Raw genomic sequence first — 21085 nt, forward strand, 5'->3', positions numbered from 1 at the left:
TCTATGGAGTCCTAACTGGTAATGTAAGTATTGATCAAACACTTGTTGGTTTTTGTGGGGGTGTTTTGTTTTGTTTTGTAGGGTGTGTGTGTGTGTGTGTTTGTGGTTTTGTGGTTGTTTTGTTTATGTACTTTAGGGTCTGGGAAGACGGCATGGTGAGTAAAGTACTCACTGTGTAGGTGTGAAGCCCTGAGTTCAGATGCCCAGCATCCACATGAAACCCAGGCACCTCTGTGGTAGTGCACTTCTGTAACCCAGCACAGGAAATGGGGTGGACGGCAGATCCCAGAGATTTGCTGCTCAGCCAGTCCAGCTGAAGTGGGGAATTCAAGGTTCGGTGAGAACCCCTGCCTCAAAAACTAATTAGTTAGCAAGCAAGAGAAGCTATTTCATGTCCACCTCTGGCCTACACATGTACACGCACGCACACACACACACACACACCCTCTCTCTCTGATGAGGAACAGATGTCTAGCCTGCAAGAAGTTAATATGTTATAGAAGGTTGGTCACATCAGAAAAATAAAACCTAGAATCACGGTTCGTTGTTGTGACTGTGCTGCCCCCTGCTGACCATGTGACATTTACGGACAGTGCTGTACAAAAGAATGCCTTTAAATAACTCTGAGACTGGTTGCTGACTACTTTTGCTTTTTTGTTTTTAATCTACACTTCTAGGAATATCAACAGACATAAAACTAGACTTACTTTATGTATTTGTTTAAAAAGAAAAAGAATGAAAGAAGCGCTAAAAGAACATATGATTTGGGGGCAAACCTGGGCTACGTTGTAAGTGAGACCCTGACCCTCACACACACACACAAAAAAAAAAAAAAAAAAAAAAATGAAAATGAGATTTATATTTGGAAAATGATAGGTAACCTGAAAACACTTTAATAGTTTATTTATTTATTTTTTATGTGCATTGGTATTTTGACTGAACGTATGTCTGCATGAAAGTGTCAGATACTGGCGTACAGACAGTTGTGAGCTGCCATGTGGGTGCTGGGAATTGAACCTGGGTCCTCTAGAAGAATACTCAATGTTCTTAACCATTGAACCATCTCTCCACATTCCCCACCCCCTGAAAACATGTCAAAAACACTCATAAATTTTGGGCAAATTTTGCCAGGTATTCTCAAAGAACAAATATAAGTTCAAAATAAAGCCAGTAATTTTTTTGGTTTGTTTGTTTTTCGAGACAGGGTTTCTCTGTGTAGCTGTCCTGGAACTCACATTGTAGACCAGGCTGGCCTTGAACTCAGAAATCTGCCTGCCTCTGTCTCCCAAGTTCTGGGATTAAAGGCATGCACCATCATGCCCGGCTTTAAAGCCAGTAATTCTTATGAAAACAGACAACTGTATATTTACTACAGTAAAATAAAATTGTTGTTATAAATGTCTCTGGTGACTTCAGTTAATTATTACTGCTCAGAGGTGGATATACCAGTTTGGTTTTAACACTGACTCTGAAAATAAATCAAGCCTAGGGTTTGTGTGGTCATTGTGAGGCTCATAAACCTTAGAGAGTGATGACTAAACCTGAAAGGGTAAACAAGGAAACATGTTGTAGGGGCTTGTTCTCTGGTGAGGTGAGGGTAGGATCTCTCCTGTGATTTCATACCTAGAAAATTATCTCTGCGCTTGGGATGAATTAATAATCCCTGGTCAATCCAGGAAGCAAAAATCACAAAAATTAAAAGGGGCCATGTCTTAAGCTCACAACAAACTTTAAGGCACATTCAAAAGTTAATCCATAATAACCAAGCATACTACAGAACTTTTATCTATAAAACCTCATTGAATGTTACCTCCCAATCCCACATTAGGTGACCGTTCTGCTCATAGTTCATCTGGAGGTAAGAACAGACAAAACAGGGGCTGGTGAGATGGCTCAGCGGGTAAGAGCACCCAACTGCTCTTCCAAAGGTCCCAAGTTCAAATCCCAGCAACCACATGGTGGCTCACAACCATCCGTAACGAGATCTGACTCCCTCTTCTGGAGTGTCTGAAGACAGCTATAGTGTACTTACATATAATAAATAAATAAATCTTTAAAAAAAAAAAAGAACAGACATAACAGAAAGTTCAGTCTCCTAGATTTTAGATTTCCAAGAGGTAAAGAAAGAAAAATGACCAGGTAGACTTTTTTTAACTTTTATAAAAGTTATATAGAACTTCAATAATAAAACAAATTATTACTCAAAGAGCTGAGGAAATTTACTAATAGGCACATGTAGCAGCATTTTAAGGAATTTTTTTCAAGAATTGATGAAAGCTATAAGAACAGTGGCTCCCCCATCCCCATGCCCCAATATATATATATATATATATATATATATATATATATATATATATATATATATATATATCTTAAATGATGTATAGGTTGAACCCACAGACAGGAAAAAAAAATTAAACAACTTGAGAATAGGAAGATTGCCTTTAAAGGGATATTTATTACATATGTGAGGCAATATACATCATTTATATAGTACATGAATGTTACAGCATACATGTAGAGCACAGAAGATAACATGCTAGAGTCATTTCTTTCATTTCTTGGGACCCACGAATCAAACTAAGGTTATCAGGCTTCACAGTAGGTGCCTGTATCTACTGAGCCATCTTGTTTGCCTGATGCTATTTAGATTGACTTTAAAAACCTCCCATAGTAAAATAGAATCTCAAAGACATAGGTATATTAAAAGTAGGAAAAAAAGAGCTGGTAGACTATATTTCTATATCTGAACTCACTAGAGACAGCTATATCAGGGTCCTATCAGCTTTATTCAGTATTTTTAATATTCTTAACAGTGAAATGAAGTAATTATTTCATTGAATTGTCCCATAATCAGCTTCCAAACGCTGACACCATTGCATACACTAGCAAGATTTTGCTGAAAGGACCCAGATATAGCTGTCTCTTGTGCGACTATGCCGGGGCCTAGCAAACACAGAAGTGGATGCTCACAGTCAGCTATTGGATGGATCACAGGGCCCCCAATGGAGGAGCTAGAGAAAGTACCCAAGGAGCTAAAGGGATCTGCAACCCTATAGGTGCAACAACATTATGAACTAACCAGTACCCCTGAGCTCTTGACTCTAGCTGCATATGTATCAGAAGATGGCCTAGTCGGCCATCACTGAAAAGAGAGGCCCATTGGTCTTGCAAACTTTATATGCCCCAGTACAGGGGAACGCCAGGGCCAAAAAGTGGGAGTGGGTGGGTAGGGGAGTGGGGGGGAGGGTATGGGGGACTTTTGGGATAGCATTGGAAATGTAAATGAGGAGAATACCTAATAAAAAAATATTAAAAAAAAAAAAAAGAAAATATCTAATTTAAAAAAAAAACAAAAACACTGTTTTAGTTTTGGGAATTTAAGTAAACATATACCAACCAGCAAAGTAAATGAAAGATGATAGCTATAAAATGAATCTTATTTTGATGACTGTATTTAAAAAGTAATCACTATGGCCGGTTATGGTGGCACACGATGTTAGGATTTGCTGAAGGAGGCAGAGGCAGGAGGATCACGAGTTCAAGGCCAGCCTGGGCTACACATTAAAAAAAAAAAAAGTAATCACTATGAAGTCTACATGATATCCCAAATTATCTAGTGATGCACATGAAAAATTCTAGCCTATTAGAACCATAGACATCAGAAATGTGGGGAGGTTTGTCAGAGGGCAATTTAGGGGATTAAGTCTGTCCTACATCTAATAGATATCTACAGAACATTTTATCCTAAAACAAAAGGATATACCTTCTTCTCAGCACCATATGGTACCTCCTCCAAAATTGGCCATATAATCAGTCACAAAACAGGCCTCAACAGGTACAAAAATATCGAAATTATACCATGTATCCTATCAGATCACCACCGACTAAGACTCATCTTCAATAACAGCATAAAGAATAGAAAGCCAACATTCACGTGGAAACTGTATAACACTCTACTCAATGATACCTTGGTCAAGGATGAAATAAAGAAAGAATGTGTTATTGGAGATGATAGTATGTGTGTGCAGTTCTCTTTTGGGTTTGTGGTGAGATGATTAATTTCTTGTCTTTTCTTGGGTGTAGTTACTCCCCTTGTGTCAGAGTTTTCCTTCTAGGATCCTCTGTAAGGCTGTATTAGTAAAAAAGATATTGTTTAAATTTGGTTTTGTCGTGGAATATCTTGGTTTCTCCATCTGTGGTGATTGAGAGTTTTGCTAGGTATAGTAGCCTGGGCTGGCATCTGTGATCTCTTAGGGTCTGCAAGACATCTGTCCAGGATCTTCTGGTTTTAGAGTCCTCTTGAGAAGTTTGGTATAATGATGATATGTCTGCCTTCATATGTTACTTGGCCTTTTTCCCTTATAACTTTTAATTTTCTTTCTTTGTTCTGTACATTTAGTGTTTTGAATATTATGTGACAGGAGATTATTCTTTTCTGGTCCAATCTTTTTGCTGTTCTGTAGGCTTCTGGTACATTTATGGCCATCTCTTTCTTTAGGTTAGGGAAGTTTTCTTCTATGATTTTGTTGAAAATATTTTCTGGCCATTTGTTCTGGGAATTTTCACTCTCTTCTATTCCTATTTTTCTTAGGTTTGGTCTTTTCACAGTGTCCCAAATTTCCTGAATGTTTTGAATGTGAAACATTTTACATTAGGCATTTTCTTTGATCAGTGTATCCATTTCTTCTATGGTATCTTCTGAGATTCTCTCTTCTGTCTCTTTTATTCTGCTGGTGATGTTTGTGTTTGTAGTTCCTATTTTTCCTCCCTAGGTTTTCCATCTCCATAGTTGCCTCCACTTGTGTTTTCTTTATTGCTTCTATTTCCATTTTTAGGTCTTGGACAATTTTATTGATTATGTTGATTTCCTTCACCTGTTTGTGTTTTCCTGTATTTCTTTAAGGGAATTATTTATATCCTCTTTAAAGGCCTCTATCACCTTTAGGAGATGGGATTTAAGGTCAGAATCTTGGTCTTCAGATATTGTTTGGATATCCAGGGCTTTCTATAGTAGGAGAGCTGGGTTCTGATGATGCCAAACTGCATTAGTTTCTCTTGATTATTTTCTTAGGCTTGCCTTTGGCCATCTGGTTATCTCTGGTGCTAACTGGCCTGGATGTTCCAGATTGGAGCAGGCCTCCTTCTGTGCCCCTAGTTAGAGCAAGCCTCCTGAAAGACAGGCAGAGTTGGGGGAAGGGAGGCAGGCACATAGAGTGGCCATAAGTGCAGCTGGAGGTGTGGACCAGAAGGGAGGGCAGGACAGAGCCTTTGTCTGCTAGTCTCCATGAGGTCCTAGGTGACATGGGGGTTAGGAAGGGAGTCTCACCTGTGTCCCTGGTTAGAGCAGTCCTCCTGGGAGATAGGCAGGTCCATGGAGGGAGGGGAGCAGTCACACTGATGTGTCTCAAGAATAATTTTAAAAGCAGAAATAAGATAAAACCTAATATCCTGGTTAACCAAAATTGACACAGCCTGAGTGATCTTAGAAAAGAAGTGCCATTTGAGGAATTGCCTACATCTGGCTGGTCTGTAGGCATGTCTGAAAGAATGTCTTAACTGTTTTATTGATGTAGAAAGGCTCAGCCCACTGTGAATGACAACATTCCTCATGAAGATGGCACTGGACTGTATTTAAATTTTTTTTAAATAAAAGATAGCCAAGAGAGATGGTGCACATTAATAGTACACACTGCTCTTTCAGAGGACCCAGGTTCAATTCCCAGCCCCACATTGGGCTTCAATTCCAGGGCCTCTGGCCTCCCTGAGCACCAGCATGCATGTGGTACATAGACATATACTCAGGCAAAATGCTCATGCAGAAAATAAAACAAATGCATCTTAGGGGTGGGGGAGTTGGAGGGAAGAAGTAGCTAAGCATGAGCAAAGCAAGCCAGTCAGAGAATGAGCCTGTAAGCAGCATTTCTCCATGGGTTCAGTTCCTGCCTCGCTTTCCCTCAGTGGTGGATTATGAACTGGAAATGTAAGCCAAATCATTTTCTCAAGTTGATTTTGGTCAGTGTGGGATTACAGCAACAGACTGATGCTAAGACAACCCAGGAACAGCCATGGGTGACAGACACCTATAATTCCAGCTTACTTAAGAATCTGACGCAAAATAAGTTTGAATTTCAGGGCAGGCTAGGAGGCCTTAAAAAAATTGTTTTTCACCCAAAAGGCATAAGTCAAGTACAGCAAATTTTTTAAACTCTTATGAGAAAGAACTAAAGTAATAAAAGTAAACATACAATTATCTTTTAAAAGGTCAACAAATATCTGGGGAGATAGTTCGGTCATTCCCACAAGACGTTAGGACCTAGGTGCAATCCCTAGAACTCACATGAAAAGATTGGTGTGTAATAAACTTATAATCTCAGCACTAGGAAAACAAAAACACACCCTGGGAGCTTGCCAGCCTAATCTATCTGCAAATTCCAGAACCCAGTGAGAGGTGTTATCTCAAAACCCAAAGCAGATGACTCTTGAGTAATGACAGCGAAGGTAACCTCTAACCTGTGCATCTACATCGCGACTGTCCCCACCATAGGGGAGGGGACGTTGTCTAGGGAGATGGTTCAGTCACTAAAATGCTTGCTACACAAGGATGAGAACGTGGGTGTAATTGCTATCCCCAACAAAAGCTAGATACACCAGTATACCCAGAAATGCCAGCACTGGAGAGGCTCATAATAACCTCATGCTTGCTAACCAGCCAGTCTCACTAAATTGGTAAGATTCAGTGGCAAACCCTGTCTCAAAAATAATGTGAAGAGTGATTAGGAAGATAGCCAATGCTATCTGGCAAAGCCATGCATACGTGCATCTTTTTTATTACCTTTTCCTGTTGTGCTTTCTAAATGTCACACTATACTCACTCACAGACATGTATACATTGTGGGCTAGTGGCTTTAATGGAGATTCTCAAAAGAAACCATATGAATGCATATTAAACAAAATTAAAGCAAAAAGATAAAAATAACTTATAAGACCCATTATATAAGCAATGAAATTGAGAGCTATAATCAAAAATTTCCCCTCAATAACCCAGGACTAGACAAATTCATCACTGAATTTATCAAACTTACAAGAAAAGTTTCATACCAATTCTTCTGACCTTATTCCACAGAATACAAAGTAAAGGAAGATTACAACATTCATTCTATGATGCCAGTATTATTTTGATACAAAAACCAGGTAAAGACAACAAGAAAACTATAAACAAATTTCTTTGATAAATATAGATTCTGAACTTCTCAACAAAATACTTGGAAACAGAATTCAGGAACACATTATATTCTTACCAGGTGAGTGAGTTCCATCTCCACAAGGCAAGGTTGGTTCAACATATGAAAATCAATAAATGTAATGAGCCATATAAACACACTTAAGGACAAAAACTACATAACCATCTTGATTGATCCCACAGAAGCACTCAAAAGGTTCAACATTGCCTTCATGATAAAAATTTTTGAGATGTTAGTATAGGTGAAATATACCTCAAAATAATAAAGACTATAGACCATAAGCATATAGTCCATCATCTTTTTTAAAGATTTATTTATTTATTTATTTTATGTATATGAGTATACTGTAGCTATCTTCAGACATACCAGAAGGCATCTGATTTCCATTACAGATGGTTGTGAACCACCATTTGGTTGCTAGGAATTGAACTCAGGACTTCTGGAAGAGCAGTCAGTGCTCTTAACCACCAAGCCATCTCTCCATCTTCTATTAAATGAAGACAAACTGAGAGTTTTTCCTCTAAAATCAAGAATGAGACAAAGATGCCCATTCTTCACTCTCTTATTTGCTATAGTGTTAAGGAATGAGCAATAGCAAGAGAAAGGTATAAAGGGAGTGAAAATAGGAATGAAGTCAAACGATCTCTATTTGCAGGTGACATGATTATGCACTCAAAATATCCTATAGAATCTACTAGAAAACTAGATTTAATAAGCAAATAAATATTTTTTAAACAGTAGCTTTCATACATAATAACAAAGAACTTAGGAAAAATATACAGTTCAAAATAGTTCCAAAAACTTGAAGTGCCCAGGAATACCCCTAACAAAAAAAAAGAAAAATCACTACAGTGAAAACTTCCAAGATAATGAAAAGGGAAATCAAAAAAGACAAGACCATGGAAAGTCCTTACATGTTCCTGGGGTGGCAGAATTCATATTGTAAAATGGCTACACTAGCAAAACTAGTCATTAAATTAACAGATTTAGTGCAAATTTTGGTAATCCTACCAAAATTCCAATGCCATGTTCTGTAGACCTGGAAAAAAATAATTCAAAAATCCTTATGGAAGCACAAAAGACCTCAAATAAATACAGCTGGAGGTATTGCAATACTCAGTCTCAAATTATACTAAAGAGCTACAGTGATAAAGGCAGCCTTGTACTAGTACAGACAGGCCAATCAGTGAAGCAGAATAAAGAACCAAAGGAATAAACCAACAAAGCTATGCATACCTAATCCTTGACAAAGGAAATAGAAACATACACCTTAAAAAAAATTTTTAAAAGCCTATTTGATAAATGGTGCTTGCAAAAATACGTCTACCTGCTGAAAAATGAAATTAAATTTGTATCATCCATGTTGTACAAAAAAAATCAATGTAAAATAGATTAAAAACCTTAATTTAAAATCTGGAGCATTGAAACTTTTAGTTGAAACCATAGGGAAGGGATCCTCTTTAAGACCCTGCAGTAGGTTCTAGAACTTTCCAAAAAGTTCTTCAATAGTACAGGAAGTAGTTCTAAGTGTCAATAAGTGGGTCTACGTGAAAACTGTTGCTGCACAGCAAAGAAAACCATCAGTAGATCACACAATCTACAGAATGGGAGGAATCTTTACCTCAGATAGCTAATATGCAAAACAGAACTGCAGAAATACTAAGTCAGCAATTGGGCAGAACAGAATAGACAACTGTTCAAAGAAGTACAAATGGCCAGTAACTATTTTCTAAAATGTTCAGCCTCCCTAGTCATCAGGTAAATGCAGTTTAAAACTGCTCTTAAGATGCTATCTCTCAAAAAAAAAAAAAAAAAAAAGATGCTATCTCTCCCAGTTAGGATAAATATCAATACATTTGACAAATGTTGGAAAAGATGTAGAGAAAGGAACTCTACATGGTTCATCTGAGTGCAAATTAATACAACCACTATGGTAACGAGTTTGGATATTCCTGGAAATGAAATCTACAGATAGGACTACCATCTGACCCAGCTATTCCACTCCTGAACATAGATAGCCCCAGAGAGCTCTGTACCTGCTACAGAGATGTTTGCATCCCAGTGTTTACTGCTGCTCTTTTCACTATGCAAGGCAATAGAACTAACCTAGTTGCCCAGCAACAGATGAATTGATAAGCAAAATATAGTACATGTTTCATTATGTAAAATGGAGTATTCATTCTAAAAGAAATATGAAATCACAAAATTTGAAGGAAAATGGGTAGACTGAGAACATATAATCCTAATCACATGCTCTCAGAACAAGTCCTCATGATCTCCCTCATTTATAGATCCTTGTTTATAATGTACACATGTATATAAGTAAACAAATTACATGTTAGAAAAAGTAAAGATGCTAACCAATGAGTTTATTTATATGGTATACTTTGTATAAGTCTTTTTAATGCTATCTCAAGGTATAACAAAATTTCAGTGCAAAAATAAGTCCTTAAATAGGCACTATTGATATGTGTGATTTCATGAGGGGCTATTATTAAGAGACCTAAACTTTGTTTTTCTTGAATATTCCTCTAAAATGTAGTTCTTTGTAACCACTATGTTTAGTTGTTTGATCTTCAAACAAAAATTTTAGCTATTCAAATTATGAAGGTTGCTGGGCATATGTTTAAAGTAATAATTTTGAAAGCACTGGAAATACCTGGGAATACTGATTGTCAGAGAGTCATAAGCCAGATATTTGTTCTTTTCACTCTGTGCTATAGTTCTAAATTGTGTCATTATTGATGAATTATATACTTTGAGGGTTTTTTATTAAAAAGAAAGCATACAAATGACCTATAGATTTGAAAAACAGCTAAGCATCACTATTAATCACAAAAACATAAATCAAAATTTGACCAATTAGAATGGCTGTCACCTAAAAGTCAGTAGCAGATACTGAGGAGGCTGAAGAAAGGGAACTCCTACACCTTGTTTATGGAAATGTCTATTAGTTGTAGCCACCATGGTAGACTCTCCTCGGGAACACTAGAAGTAGTACTGCCATGGAGTTAGCTCCTCTGTTAGCAGATAGAGCCCAAGGGAACGTAAATCAGTGATCAAGTACATGCTTGCACTTCATGTTCATCCCAGTTCTGATCACAGCAGCCAAACAGTGAAATCAACAGATACTTGAATGGTCAGAAAGGCTATATATACACACTAGAATGTTATTCAACTGTGAGAATGAAGTACTGCCTTTCCAGCCTAGAGGAGATTCTGTCAAGTATGTCAGATACAGACAAGTGCTACATGTTCTCACTTAAAATGAGGAAGCCAAAACCAGCTGATTTCCTTAGAAAGGAGAAAAGTGATCAGTACAGGCTGGGAAGCAGGGGAAGAGGAAGGGAAAGAAGGAGTAACAAGTACAGGTAGCTTCTTATACTTAGTTGATAATTATCTGTATTGCAGCAAAAGTGATACGAAGGATTTTTCAATATTTCTAACACAATAGTACATGTTTAAAGTAATAGCTATATGCTTATCAGCTTTATCTACTCATTACATAGTACAGTATGTATTGAACATTTACTATGCCAATTAAAAATAAAAAATAAGCTAGCTGGATTGTGGTGGTGTTGCATGCTTATAAATGCAAAATGCAGGAGACAGTGACAAGAAGATGTCAAGTTCAAGGCCACCTTCAACAAATTTAAGCCATACAGGCCTACATAGTAAAATTATATCTTTTAAAAATTCAGTAAAAATTAAACATAGTAAAGTCTTTTTAATTTTATGTGTATTTGTCTACATTTATGTATATAAGTGTACTACATGCATGTTTATGTATATAAGTGTACTACATGCATGTTTATGTATATAAGTGTACTACATGCATGTTTATGTATATAAGTGTACTACATGCATGTTTATGTATATAAGTGTACTACATGCATGTTTATGTATATAAGTGTACTACATGCATGTTTATGTATATAAGTGTACTACATGCATGTTTATGTATATAAGTGTACTACATGCATGTTTATGTATATAAGTGTACTACATGCATGTTTATGTATATAAGTGTACTACATGCATGTTTATGTATATAAGTGTACTACATGCATGTTTATGTATATAAGTGTACTACATGCATGTTTATGTATATAAGTGTACTACATGCATGTTTATGTATATAAGTGTACTACATGCATGTTTATGTATATAAGTGTACTACATGCATGTTTATGTATATAAGTGTACTACATGCATGTTTGGTGCCCTCAGAAGTCAGAAGAGGGCACCAGATCCCCGGAAGCTGGAGTTAGACAGTGTAAGCAGCCATGTGGCTACTGGGAACAAAATCCAGGTCTTCTGGAAAGGCAGCCAGTGCTCTTAACCTCTGAGCCATATCTCCAGCCCCCTAAATAAAGATACATCTTTAACTATTATAAGATAAACCAATCATGAAGTATAACAGATAAGCCGTGCACATAAAACTGGGAGAACCACTGGATTAAAAGATAGTAAATACACTGAACTCATAGGATTAAAGAAAACATAAAAGAAAATGATTCCTGATACTAAAAGATGATTGGAAATTTGAATACTAATGTATTTGATAATAGCAGTTTACTTATTTGTTTTGACTGTGGTGTGGGATACAAGTTGTATATGTACACATGTGTGCATCTGCATGTGGAGGCCAGAAGTCAGCCTCAAGTCTGGCTCTTCAGTAGCCATTCACTTTGCTTTTGAAGGCAGGATCTCTCACTGGTCTATGGATCACCAACTAGACTGGGCAAGCTGGCCCCAACAAACCTGGAGAGCTACCTAATCCACCTCCCCAGTGCTAGTGCTACAAGCCCACTATACCCATCTTTTTCACTTTAGTAGAAAGTAAAGCAGATACTTTATTGGCTGAGCCATCTTTCCACCGTTTGTTTGTTTTTGTTTTTTTTTTTAATAATGCATTAGAACCATTTACAAATGGAATACTGTCTGGTCTTTGTCTCTAATAGAGGCAGAAGTAATGAAAGACAAAGATAAAACAGGATTAGCTGAATTGATTGTTAGTGAATTTTAGGAGATGGCTTTATGGGTATATTATATATTTTGTCTGCTTTTACATGTTTAAAGTTCTCCAGTTGTGAGCTCTTAGATTATCATAAGAATATCAGAAAAAAATCTTTATTAATAGGTTGATAAGTAGTCCATTGTGGTGTCTGGAATATAGAATCTTCCCATTTCCTCTCTGTGTCTCTTTCTGTCCTTCTATATCTTTCTTCTCATAACACCTTAGGATACTAGAGCTGAGGACTTTTTTTTATTCTTGCCAATAAAACTGGGGGAAAGGGAACACTGTTAAGTCATCTAGACAAGAGATACTAAGAGATGTTGCTTGCCTGACTAGAAGATGGAGAGTACAGGGCACTGGCACTACCCGCAGGCTGCAAGCACAAGTGAGCCTCAGGGCAGAATACATCAAGGGTAGGGAGGTGTGTAGCCACCTGGACCTCCCATAGAACCTGCCCCCAGCTGCCCTGCCTAACTACATCACCCTGACTCTGGACAACAGCAGGATACCCAAGACAAATCTTAGCAATGGTCCACTTTTTATGTCTCTTCAGAAACCAAAACAACAGCAACTTGCAATGAATATTTGCATGTAAAGCTATTTGGGAAAAAAATATATCTTATCTATACTGTGTGACACAGTGCAGTTTCTGATGCTACTACCACAAATGACAATATAATGGAGAGGACAGAATGGTGAGTGTGAGGTAGAGAGGCAGTGCAAAGGCAGAACCACATGGACGTCCATGATCCATGCTCTCGTTGAAGATAAAGGACAAGGAAGCTACTTTTACAATGGTAACTGCAGGCTCAGTCTTGAGACTTGAGAAAGAGGGACATAGAAGGCTTCTGTGACAACCCTTGCCTCCACCAAAGCCCCTCCATAAAAAGTAAGAGGCTAGAAAGAAAACCTTCAAAGAAAATTGCTAAAGATTGTATCCAGGACGATCGCCACAATGATGGCTCCAGCAGGAGTGCAGTGAAGGGGGCCAGCCATGGAGAGTGTGATATGAGCAACACAATTTAACAATTGTGATAAGGACGCTCTCCACAATGATGGCTCTGGCAGAAGTGCAGTGGAGGGGGGCCAGCCATTGAGAGTGTAATATGGGCAACACAATTTGGACAATTTGCTTTTGTCTTTTTTCTTTTCTTTTTTTTTTTTCTGTTCTCTTTTTAGTGAGGAGAAAGGTCTCAAGGGTGGGGGTGGACCTAGGAAGACTAGGAAGTATCATTGTGGCACATGATGTGAAATTCCCAAATAATTAATAAAATATTATGTAATAAAATTATACTTTGTATTATATTTCTACTTTTCACTTGGAGGAAGTAACATGTGGCTGCCCTTTGCATGTCTAAAGTGCCAACTGTGCTATAAAGTAAGGACCATGACTAAGTGCTGTGATACAGTGACAGTTGATAACTGAGAAGGCAGTGAGTACTGTGTGATTAACATATAAAGTGATGGCATATACACTTAAGAGAGGGATGACTAATTCCAGGCATGATGCAGTGGCCTAGTGTGAAGGATCACACACTACACGGCCTGTAATTTGGAACTGATGGTTTATTTCTTTTCACTCATTGTGTTAAGATTACAGGAAATTACGGCAATTAAAACTTTGGAAAATTAAATGCATATTATCAGACTATAGTTTTGACCATTTTCATATTATCTGTATAGATCCTTTTTATGCTTTAGAAGACTTCCATGCTATATATACAGTGAGGAATTGAGCAACTAGGCAGATTAATAAGAAAAAGAAAGAAAAGACAAACCAACCAGACTTAACAGATGTCTGTATAACTATATTTCTCTCTCCACTTTTGTCAATTATTACATTTTCCTAGTGGTTAAGCACTTTAATTATAATAAATGTGTTTATGATGAGTAAAAAAAAGGGGGGTGCAGGTTAGCTGCCAAGGTTTATAAGCATACAGCTAACGGTGGAAAGAGGAGGGTCAGGAGCCTAAAGTTATCTTTAGTTAGATGGTGAATTCAAGTTCAAAAGAAACCTATGCTACTTAAAATGCTGCCTTGAAGAAAGATAAGTATAGAATACAGAAAAACGGAAAGCACCAACATTGACTATTAGGATAATACAACCATAAGCAATTCTTTTATTTCCTTTACCTGTTAATACCATGGGATTATTATTATAATGAGATTATATTATGTAGGAATATAAACACCTCTTATAAATAAAATAGAAAATTATTAAGTATCTTTTTTAAAAAAACTCTTGTGTTCTGATATTACAGATTTATTTGAGGTTCTTAGATTACCAGATGGAACACTCAAATGAATGCAAAAGAAATTTTGTGGCAGTCTATGATGGAAGCAGTGCTATCGAAAATCTGAAGGCCAAGTTCTGCAGCACTGTGGCTAACGACGTCATGTTGAAAACAGGAGTCGGAGTGATCCGGATGTGGGCAGACGAAGGTAGTCGGCTTAGCAGGTTTAGGATGCTCTTCACTTCCTTTGTGGAACGTAAGTAAATAATTTAAATCCATTACATAATGTTCACTCATTCACAGTATGCTTACTGAATACCTACCTTTTGACAGAAAAAGTACTCTATTTTATAACATCATTTTGTAAACTGTCACACTTCACTTTTTAACTTAACAGGAACATTATTTTTCTCCCCCTGGCTTACAGCAAACCTTACACCAAGTCTGTGAGTTAATACAAGAGTGAAGATGGTCAGGGCAGAATCTGGGAGTCAAATTACAGCACACAAGACAAATAATGAGGGCTGGCAAGATGGCTCAGTGGTTAAGAGCACTGACTGCTCTTCCAGAGGTCCTGAGTTCAAATCCCAGCAACCACATGGTGGCTCACAACCATCTGTAATGAGATCGGATGCCCTCTTCTGGTGTATCTGAAGACAACTACAGTGTACTCACATATAATATATGTAAATAAATAAATAAACAAACAGACAAATAATGATCTATAAGACAGACTTACATGCCATAAAAACACTAACTTATGCTTATAAACATATAGTGAGCATGTTTATTTAAAAAGCATCAACATTAATTTTATCACAAACCAGTGAATTATCCTGAGAAATCATATTTAACTCTTAGATATTAGTGCTGTGTTCACATAAATATACCTCCAGAGGTCAGAAGAGGTTGTGGAAACTGGAGTTAAGGATGGTTGTGAGCTACCACATGGGTGCTGGGAATTGTACTTGACTCCCCTCAAGAACAAGCATTCCTACCCCCCAAACCATCTCTATTCCCAAAGTAATTCTTATCAGCATGAATAACCATGTGTCCAAAAACATGTTAAAAGGAGTGAAATATGATTCCCATCTTTAAAATTTTGACTGTTAGGCAGGAAAAAAAGTGTTGGCATGTAAATAGCAGCATTGGGTCTATATGAAGAGATTGCAGACACTGGGGGCTTCTCTAGGGATTTTCTAGCTTAAAATAGTTACCAGGCAGGGAATGGTGGTACATACCTTTAATACCAGCACTCCAAAGGCATAAACAGACAGATATTGAACTCGTAGGCTTGTGAGTTCAAGACCAGTCTAGTCTACAGAAGAGTTTCCAGACAGCCCAAACTGCATAATAGATGCTATCTCAAAAAAAAACAAAAACAAAAAGGGAAAGGAGAGTTATCAGCTTGGCTATTACTGACTTCTGCAAACCATGGATACCAAGAATTTATGTACTATGTTGAAGATTTGGGGATTTTTTTTTAACTGTTAAGTAGTTTTGAATTTACAGAGATTTACAAAAATAGTAAAAAAAAATTTTTACTTCTATTCAGATTTTCCTATTGTTAACATCTTCAAAAACAAGGTGAAAATTAGCATTGATATAATATTAGCCAATCTATAGACCTTCACATATCATTAAATTTGCCCTTAATGGCTTTATTCCTTTTTCTTTAATGTCTTTTTTGATGATCTAGTTTCCCACATTGTTTTCAGTTGCCAAGTATCCTTGATTTTCTCCTTCTCAGACACCCAGTCTTTATACGAGAGGAATACTAGTTAGTGTTTTAATAAACTGTCCACACATTTGGGCTTATGTGATGTTTTCCAAATGACTCATGGAGAGCATGAATTTCATCTAAAATACTAATGTGCCTCCTCCATGTGTCATGTCAGTGAAGTGTGGGTATGGAGTGCTAACTGTCTTAGTAATGCTGATTGGCTACGATATTGACTCCACCATTTTCCTAATGGTATGCCAGTTTTCCCCAACTACAGAATTATTCCTTTTCTTTACTAGTCTTTTGGGGACTGTGAAAATATCTTTTCACAACTAATTTTAACATCCATTGAAGTTTTCTGTCTGTAACTTGCAATGGGTGTTTGTTCAGTGTTTACCTAATGACAACTTTCAATTTCCATCATTCCTTCTTCATATTCTAATTAGATATTTGCTATGAGAAGAAACCCAGTCTAGTCTTTCCCTCAAGTATATATTGTTATTGTGTGCACTATTCTTAGGAAGACATGCCAAAATTAAAAATCAATGACAGACCAAAGTCAAGATGCTACCAAAACCCAACTTTATGAACCAATGAGTTTCACCTTGGTTACTTACAAGACTCAAAGACAGCTGCATCACGAAAGGCCACTCCACCATGAGTGACAGCTCACAAAGCACATTGCACAACTTGAAGGCAGCAAAACTAGTTGGAAAGCAGCTCAGCTGGTCTGAGTCTCTCAGCAGTCCTTACTACTTACATAACTTTGGGGAGGGAAGGGACTAATGTATCTGTTTAGTTTCAAGGACTCACTCAAGTCTTTGAGATGTTTACTCTTCTTATCCCTAGAGATTTTATCCCAGAAGAAATTGCTATACACCAATTGAATATATACCAGTGATCTTATATGTATTTTTTCTATTTTTATATTGTGGGAAATATTACCAAACAATCCAAGCTACCGCCAGCACCAGTGGACTGTCAGAGCTACTCTCAGTCCGGCAGACTCTCTGACCCGGAGCTCCGAAGTCTCTCCACCCAGATCACGAAGTTCCCATGGCTGCTGCTGCCACACATGCCCCACACTTCCAAATTCCCATGGGGGGCTGGGTACCTGCCACTTTTGTCTGGAACCCAGCTGAGTCGCCATGTTAAGGAAAACACCACTCAATATTTAGAATCAACGGGTAACACAATCGTTGGGCACAGCAACTAGCATCCTAATTTGTAAGCTATTCTAAGTTATAAATCTGCCACCTGAACCGGAGCCTCCCCTACCTACATTGTGTCCTCCATGATCTCTCCTGTCCAAAATAAAGTATCTTTTTCCTGCCTCCCTTATTCCTCTCTCTGACCTGGAAGTCCCACTTACTCCTCGCCTAATACTTGGTCCCCTGAAATCTTTATTCACTAGGGGAAGATTCTGCCACATTGATATATTACCATTATTATTATTCTAGAATCCTGGGATTTTGTTACATAAAATCCCAGCTTCAACCCCATGAGTCTCTGAGTTTGCCTCCTCTCTCCCTCAGTGTCTAGTCATTACTCTTTTTTTTTGTTTTGTTTTGTTTGTTTTTCAAGACAGGACTTCTCTGTATAGCCCTGGCTGTCCTGGAACTCACTCTGTAGACCAGACTGGTCTCAAACTAAGAAGTTCGCCTGCCTCTGCCTCCCAAGTGCTGGGATTAAAAGCGTGCGCCACCACTGACCAGCCAGTCATTACTTTTAATACTACACTTAATGATATTACTTGGTAAAACAGGCCTACTGTATTTTCCCAACCCTAGAACTAACCATACTTCTAGGGAATACACTTTTATTCCTTTTATTACTGTGAAAAACGTGTCTAGATTTTCAAGTGCATTGATTTCTTTAACCCCAATATACACATAATTTCAAAAATACTACTACATACATTATCTATGTAAGGAATATCCTAATAGAGTATTTTATTTGCGTGTAGTTCTTTTTTTTACATATTATGGTAAAATACACATCAACCAGTTCTACATGTTTATGCAAATTAGTGGTGCTTAACATTCAAGTATATCCCTCGTATACAATTATAACCATTAATCACTGTTTTATTCCTGTGAAGAAGCATCATGACTAAGGCAACTTTTATAGAAGAAGCCATTTAATTGAGGGCTTGCTTACAATTTCAAGGGGTTATGTCATTATAATCATGGCGACCATGACAACACACATGGCGCTAAAGCAGTAGCTTAGAGAGACCTATATCTTGATTCACAAATTAAGAGAGAAACCTGGGCCTGGCATGGGCTTTTGAAACCTCGAAGCCCAACCCCAGAGACACACCTCCTCCAACAAGACCACACCTCCTAATCCTTCTCAAATATTGCCACCTCCTGATAACTAATTATATAAGCCTATGGGGGTTGTTCTTATTCAAAGTGCCACACCACACCATTGTCTCTACAATACCCTGCAATTTTATCTTTGTTTCTTGAAACAGACTATAGTTCATGATAATTAACCTGGAATTAATTACCAGCTGCACAGGAATTTTAGTGAATAATGCCTTATAGAGTACTCAGCCTTAATAGCAAAGAAGTTTGGGATAGTTTCCATTCAGCTATACTTCCATGTTTTGCTTAGGGCTTCCTGAGAGCCCACTAACTTTCTGTTTCCCCAACCCATACTGAGTGAGATTCAGTAGAGGCAATAAGATACCAGTTATATTGCTGATACTGTGCATGAGTTGACCATAGCCTGGCTTTCCAAAATCACCCAAAACTAACTCTTTAGAGGAAAATATTTACTGTCCTGGCTATATTTTAATGAGATTTATTGTAGACAAAGACATTGGTTGGAAAGAAATTTATTAATCCAATACATTTTTTTAGATCTTTCTCCTTGAAAAGAAACTTTAGGATTTTGGTTTGGTTTGGTTTGGTTTTGGTTTTTCAAGATAGGGTTTCTCTGTGTATCCCTCTGTGTCCTGGAACTCACTCTGTAGACCACACTGGTCTCAAACTCAAGACTTCCACTTGCCGATGTCTCCTGAATGCTGGGATTAAAGACATGTACCACCAAAGACCAGCTGAAAAAAAATGTTTAAGATATATATATATTGTGTGTCTGTCTGTCTGACTGTCTCTCTGTCTTTACTCTGGATCACATGGTACTATATGCTCAATTTTGTCTGCAGTGTAGAATTTTATATTAGCAGAAGCAAGCACACTGTATCATCATCCAGCATAAAAAGTATTCACCTGTGCATAGGAAATAGAAACATAAAATATTGCAGAAACACACTGAAGGGATTAAACTCTTGAGATAATTAAGGCCATTTTTCATAGATGAGAAAGCACTAAAAGTGTTCTTGAACTAGGCACCTGTAATGTCAACTCTTGGGAGATTGAGTCAGGAGGATTGCAAGTTAGAGGTCAACCTATGCTATTGGTTGAGACTTTGTCTCAGAAAACCAATAGGAAGATAAAATTATCTTGAAAACCAAAAGGCATTTAAGAAAAGTAGATATTCCCACCTGGAAGAACTACCTCCACACAGCTAAAGTCAGATTCTAAAGTACAAAATTAATGAAGATGGGTTTGTGGTCAACGTTACTGTATTTAGCAACATTAGTTTTCTTTTTTCCTACAGCTCCCTGTACAAGCAGCACTTTCTTTTGCCATAGCAACATGTGCATCAACAATTCTTTAGTCTGTAATGGTGTTCAAAACTGTGCATACCCTTGGGATGAGAATCACTGTAAAGGTAAGTCCAATGCGAAGGCAGCCTTTCTATGAGGAGTGGGGTCCTTTCATAAGGAAGGGCCTAAAGTTCCCTTTCTACAGGTGTGCCTACCATAGTCGCTCTAGCAGAGCTACACACATAGTAACATTTTTACAGGATAACTTACTTCTTGGATGTTATAAAAGAAATATTTAACAAAAGCGTCTCTTTGTAGAGTTTATTTTCAAGTTATTCAGAAGTTTGCCTCCATAGTTTATGTCCTGTTTTACATTATTGTTGAACTTTATAGTATAAATACCCTGTATGTAGTTACCAAATAGTTTAGAGGGTAGCCTCAAAAACAAAAGGACGAACATGAGCAACTAATAGGTTCTTGCAGTGAGTATGGAAGCACTGCCAGCTAATAGATTATTACAATGATGTAAAAGCACTACATTAGAAAATGGTTTTTTTCTTTCTTTTTTCTCTACATCGTTATTTCTATTTTTTTAAGATTTATTTATTTATTTTATGTATGTAAGTACACTATAACTTTCTTCATACACACCAGAAGAGAGCTTTGGATCCCATTATAGATGATTGTGAGCCACCTTGTAGTTGCTGGGAATTGAACTCAGGACCTCTAGAAGAACAGTTAGTGCTCTTAACCACTGAGCCATCTTTCTAGCCCAAGTTATTTTCATTTCTAACATATATTTTGAAAAGGCAAATAGGCATTGGATACCTATAACTTGGTTGTCACTTGAGTTGGAAAAATAAAATGTATCCGTCTTTCATCTTTCAAAGAGTTGAATAAACAAGTTCAAACAAGCACCTCACTGTGGGAAGCTGATGTATAATCTGATAGCCATATTAACTACTTGACATACAAGTGTTTTATCATTTCAAAACAGTAGACCATGGTGGTACATCTGGATTGTTAGTCTGATTTCCACAGATATGAATCAACACAGTAGTTTGTTGAATCTGCCTTATGGCAGAAACTTAATAGGTCAAGAGTGTTTGTTTTTTAAATTTTCCATATTAGTGTAATTTGCAAATTGTAGGCCCTTGTGAACCTTTTGAATAAGGGAACCAAGTACTTTAGTTTTCCTTTGCCCTAGCTAGCTATATCATTATTTGTTACTTGACTCAGAAATCA

At 37.3% G+C, this 21085-nt stretch overlaps 1 protein-coding gene across 3 annotated transcripts in view; it reads left to right on the forward strand.

Annotated features, from left to right (window-relative positions):
* Neto2 (neuropilin and tolloid like 2) overlaps nt 1–21085 on the forward strand; it is a 68247-nt gene that overhangs the window by 42618 nt on the left and 4544 nt on the right. For all 3 annotated transcript variants that reach the window (XM_021170078.3, XM_085843733.1, XM_021170077.3), the window contains exons 7-8: nt 14526–14754; nt 19852–19965. In XM_021170078.3, coding sequence (XP_021025737.1) covers nt 14526–14754; nt 19852–19965 — 343 coding nt within the window. The remainder of the gene's footprint in view (nt 1–14525; nt 14755–19851; nt 19966–21085) is intronic.

This window comes from Mus caroli, unplaced genomic scaffold (genome assembly GCF_978045245.1).
Source record: "Mus caroli unplaced genomic scaffold, Mus_caroli_1 scaffold_10, whole genome shotgun sequence".
Taxonomy (NCBI): domain Eukaryota; kingdom Metazoa; phylum Chordata; class Mammalia; order Rodentia; family Muridae; genus Mus; species Mus caroli.